Source organism: Myotis brandtii, unplaced genomic scaffold (assembly GCF_000412655.1).
Source record: "Myotis brandtii unplaced genomic scaffold, ASM41265v1 scaffold250, whole genome shotgun sequence".
Classification (NCBI taxonomy): domain Eukaryota; kingdom Metazoa; phylum Chordata; class Mammalia; order Chiroptera; family Vespertilionidae; genus Myotis; species Myotis brandtii.
In genome coordinates, this window is record NW_005359478.1 from 3,041,964 (window position 1) to 3,047,378 (window position 5,415).

Below are 5,415 nucleotides of genomic sequence, written 5' to 3' on the forward strand. Positions count from 1 at the left end.
CCGGCCCTGGGCCCTGGCCTCAGCCTGCCCCCCCCTATCGGCGGTGCCGGGCCCCCCCTGGGGCTTCCCAAGCCAAAGAAGAGAACGGAGCCCGTGAAGATTGCGGCGCCGGAGCTGCATAAGGGGGATGTGAGTATCCGAGGAGGGCACCCCTACATCCATCGGGTGTGGGCATGGGCACAGCTGTAGGCAGGACTCCCTCCGATGAACGCTTCCATTGACTCCAGGCCACTGGCTTCCTAGTACAGCGCAATGAATTGAGCTGAAGGTTGCCAACCTCGGGGAGTGAAGGGGTTGGTGCATGCGGCTTCTCGAGGCTGGACCCGCCTGCAGAAGGGTCGCACCCCATCACTTGGGCCTGAGACCCAGGCTCAGGCCTCGGGACACCTGGCTCTGCTCCCTCTTGTTGCATCCTCTACCTCGGGCCAGGGTTTTTGCGCTGTTTTGTTTTCCCTCTTACGCTGAGAGCAGCATAACATCTGGGACCTGGGAAGTGACAGGAGATAGGATTCTTGAAGCCCTTAGGCTGAACTCGAGACTAACCTCTCCCTTTGCCGCGGGACTTACAAGCATCAGGGTCTGAAGGAAAAGGGTAGGAATCCTGGGTTCTATTTTTGAGGGGAGTTAGGGAAGAAATGGAGTATTTGTTGAGTTCAGATCGTTCGGCAGGCTTTGACCCTTCCTTCAAATATGACAGAACTCGGGTTCTTACAGTTGAGAAACAGGTGTTGAGCGTGTAAGATCTTACCTGGTGGAGGGCAGAGTGGGTCTGTCTGAACCCCAGGTCCGTGACTCAGTTTCACCATTCGGGTGTTGTCAGGCTTAGGTGAGTTAGGATGCTTGGGGACTATTTCTAGAAGAGGCAGCCAAGCTTATATTTTCTGTTTATTAGAGCAGAAAACTAGAAGGCCTTTTCTGGAATACTTTGGGGATCGGGGCAGGTAGTGTTTTATATGTGTGTGTGTTTATTGATCTCAGAGAGAGGCAGGGAGAGGGAGAGACAGATAGAAACAGCGAGAGAGAAGCATCCCTCGGCTGCCACCTTCACATCCCCGACCGGAGACCAAGCCCGAAACCCGGGTATGTGCCCTGACCAGTCATGGAGCTGGTGCATGGGTTGATGCTTGACCATTGAGCCACACCAGCCGGGATGGGCAGGTCGTGTTTTAGAGTTATCCTGAGTTCCTTCCTTTCTTTCTCTTCTGAAAAGTTAACTGGTCAGTCCCTGGCTTACCTTCAGGAACCCCCCAAGAGAAGCTTCTTGCTCTTTTCTTACCGCTTTCCTTCAGACTTCCAACGCTGCCTGGGTGCCGTTTCCGTTCTTAGTGCTTCCTGGTCCCTGGGTTTCTTCCCCAGGAATCCTAATGTTCTCTCCCTCTCCTCTTTCAGTTCTTAGCTTAAAAGACATGTTTTCTGCCCTAGCCGGTTTGGCTCAGTGGATAGAGCATCGGCCTGCAGACTGAAGAGTCCCGGGTTCGATTCTGGCCAAGGGCACATGCCCAGGTGGCGGGCGCTGTCTCTGAAATCAATAGAAATATATTAAAAAAAAGACATGTTTTCAGTGAGGACTTCCTAGACTACCTATTTAAATTGCAACTTTCTATCACCCACTCTTCCCCACCCCTTTGTTTTATTTTTCTCTCTAGCACTTACCACCGCCTAACATACTATCTACTTTTTTAAAAATTGTTTTATTGCTTAAAGTATTACAAAGAGTATTACATATGTCTCCTTTTTTTTTTCCCCTCCCTAACATACTATCTACTTTTTTTGTTTGTTTGTTTTTTAGAGAGGAAGGGAGAGGGAGAGAGAGATAGAAACATCAATGATGAGAGAGAATCATTGATCAGCTGCCTCCTGCACGCCCCACACTGGGGATCGAGCCTGCAACCTGGGCATGTGCCCTGACTGGGAGTCAAACCGTGACCTCCTGGCTCATAGGTTGACACGCAACCACTGAGCCACGCCGGCCGGGCAGTATACTGTCTAGTTTCGTTGCCTCCACAGAGGCATGGTTTATGGTTTATTTTATTCACACTATGTCTCTAGGCAGCGGTTCTCAACCTGTGGGTCGCGACCCCTGAAAACACATCCTGCATATCAGGTATTTACATTACGATTCATAACAGTAGCAAAATTACAGTTATGAAGTAGCAATGAAAATAATTTTATGGTTGGGGGTCACCACAACATGAGGAACTGTATTAAAGGGTTGCGGCATTAGGAAGGTTGAGAACCACTGCGAGTGGTTTAAAACAGTGCTTGGCACATAGTGAGTACTACTAAGCATTTTCTGAGTGAATGAACTCAAATAAATGTGGATTATTCATGGGAAGGGCGGTTCCAGAATCTCCCTCCCTACTTGTTCCAAACTTTCTTCCAGATTATTTCCTCCTCCTTTCTCACCTGAGTCTGTCATTTTTAAGTCTAGGGTCCAAAAGCCTCTTGCTGCCACACTGACATTTACTTTGACCTGAATTTAATCTGAAACAAAGGAAAGCCCCTGAATAGGACAGAGGAAAATAGGTTCATTTCCTTGGCATTCTCTTTTCTCCCCTCTTCACAGTTCTCTCCCCAGACTGTACCTTAGCCTCACTGTGGTGTCTGGGGGAAGGGGCACTGAACCAGCTGCCTCCTTCCACAGTGACATGTAAAGGCTCATTTCTAGGTCTGGGAAGGCAGCAGTAGGGAAGTTGCTGGTCGGGGGGGACTACTGAGCCTTCCATTTAGGCTGGCTGGCATGGCAGCAAACTCTGAGGACTCCTAACTCTGTCCCTTCCTTGTAAGTCTAATTCACTAAGTTTCTGAGGTGAACTGTGTGACATGGATAGTTAAAATTAAGTCACATGCTGGCCTTCAGCTGGCTCCGTTTCCCACTTTGTTCTGTTCAAGTTATTATTGTTCTCTGAACACATAATTCCTGGGGAAAGAAAGATAGCCTAGGAGTATTCAAGATGATCAGGTGAGGGTGACCTTCGCCTCTGAAATCGTGCCCCCTCCACGTCTCAGCCCCTCTGGATCTAAGCTTTGTGTCTTACACTTAGTAGGCTCTCAGTACACGTTTAAATAAACGAATTAGGTTTCCTTAAGTAATTTCCCTTTAGAGTTGGGTGCTAAAGTAGAAGTAATTAACGCTGAACTTTTATTAATTAAATTAACTCAGTATTGAGCTACTTCTCTGCCAGGAGCTAAGAGTATAGCAGTGAACATGATAGACCCTGTTCAAAAGGAGCTTATGGTCTATTGGAGGAGCCCAACAAGGAAATGGATTTCAGGTCAAGTCAGAGGATAGAGCTGGTGCCATGGGAGCACACCAGTCCAGAGGTTGGGGAGGCTTCCAGAAAGAGGAGATAGCTGAAGAGAGAGAAACAGATGAGTGGGAGGTAGCCAGAGAAAGAGCGGTGGACTGGGGAGGAGCCCCTCAGGCAGAGGGAATAAAATGTACAGAAGCCTAGAGGGGAGAGAGAATGAAAATGCTGTGGGAGAACCTGAAGGTACAGCAACTGGAGCCCATGGGTGGGCAGGGGAAGTGATGAGGGAAGGTGTTACAGCCCTAGCCAGTTTGGCTTAGTGGATGGAGCGTCAGCCTGGGGACTAAGGTCCCGGGTTTGATTCCAGTCAAGGGCACATGCCTGGGTTGCAGGCTTGATCCCCAGTGGGGGAGTAGGAAGGAGGCAGCCAATCAATGATTATCTCTCATCATTCATGTTTCTGTCTCTCTCTTTTCTTCCTCCTTCCCCTCTGAAATATATATATATATATATATGTATATATATATATATATATATATGAAAAAAAGAAGAGGTTACTGAGATAAAAAGGTTGAGGCCAGATGATAATATGCCTTAGATGCCATGCAAAGGCCTTTCTATTCTGGGGTAGTGAAGAGCCCTTAAAGGCTGAGCGAGAATTCTCTGATCACAGATGGTGAAAGGCCTGGAGGGAGCAAGACTGTCAGAGACACAGTGTGTGAGATGATGGCCGTCTGGAAAAGGGCGTAGCAGGGCCTGGAAAGAACTGGAGGCTCCAGGTCTGTTTAGGAGGTAGAAGTGATAAGACTAGGGGGTTGATTGGATGTCATGGATCCAGGTGAGGATTCAAGGCTGACCCCTGCCTTTTGGCCCAGCCCCCTGGGAGAGCAGTGATGCCATTTATTTGGGGAATAAAAGAGGCAGAGCAGATTGGGAATTAGTTAGATTTAATTGGTTGCAAGTATCAAAAACCAACTCAAGCTACTTTAAATAGTAAAGCATCAAATGTACTGAGGTACCTCAGAAAGTGCTCGGATCAGGAATTGGGACCCACACAGCTTCTTGCACATTTGAGTCATTCATCTGCAGACCACTTCCCTCTGCTTCTTATTAGCCTTTGTTGCAGGTGAAAGATGGCCACCACACCTTCTTGTTTTTTCATTTCCTTCCTTTTAGTGGTCAGCCAGATTGAACTATAATCTTAGTCCCAATTCTGGTTTTGTGGGAGAGATTGGTTTGATTTCGGTCACTCATCCATTAGCTGCAGTCAGGGGATAGGTTAGTATCATATTCTGTCTCCAGGCGCGTGGCAGAATCACATTTCAGCTTTTGATTTGTCTGAGGAGTTAGGAATGGTCCATGAAGTAGATATTTCGTCCTCTTCTTTTCCCTTCTTACTCTTGCTTCCACCCAAGCTACCTCCAGACATTGGTCGATTGTTGATGTCATGGACTTAGAGGATACAGACTTCTAAAATAGAATATAGAAAACCAAACTTAGACTAAAATAGAATATAGAAAACCAAAATTAGAAGAGGAAGTCTACTGACAGAATGTGCATTCCAAAGCAACCAGGAATTTAGGCTTATTTGGATTAGTATTACCCATACTTTCAGATTGTTTACTTAGACAGTGGAAAGGCTGAAGCTATGAGATTGATTTTTCATTAATTTTGGTCATTTCTGTTAACCAAATAATTAAGAGTTGACTGCAGTGGTTTAAGCTAAGTTTTAGCTCTGAATAGAAAGGGAATGAGTGCCCCACTAATACTTGTGGGGCACTTGCTTAACATCTGACATTGTGCGAGGCACTTCGTGACTCTGGAAGGTATTCCTAGTTTATAGATGAGGAGATAGAAGTTTAGAGAACAGACGTGATTTGCCTAAAATCACACAGTTTGGTGGTAGCAGAAGTCATATATGCACCCAGATAGGTTTTGTTCTGCCTATTGAAAAGAGAAGAGCCTTGGGCAGACAGAAATAGGAAAGCAATACAATGAGGAGTGCAAAATGGGAGAGAAAATGATAACCTAACTAAAATGCAGATGTAAGCAGAAGGTATTTCAGACCAAAGAGTAAAAAACGTTGGCGAATCTAGCTGATTGGGATAATGGCAGAGAGGAGTGTAGGAGTGACCTGAGTCTGGAGCCTGGAGTGGAGGTGTGT

The 5,415-nt window shown here is 46.7% G+C and overlaps 1 protein-coding gene across 1 annotated transcript in view; it reads left to right on the forward strand.

Moving 5' to 3' along the window:
• PRCC (papillary renal cell carcinoma (translocation-associated)) overlaps nt 1-5,415 on the forward strand; it is a 25,111-nt gene that overhangs the window by 568 nt on the left and 19,128 nt on the right. Inside the window, exon 2 of the mRNA XM_005867722.2 lies at nt 3-129. Coding sequence (XP_005867784.1) covers nt 3-129 — 127 coding nt within the window. The remainder of the gene's footprint in view (nt 1-2; nt 130-5,415) is intronic.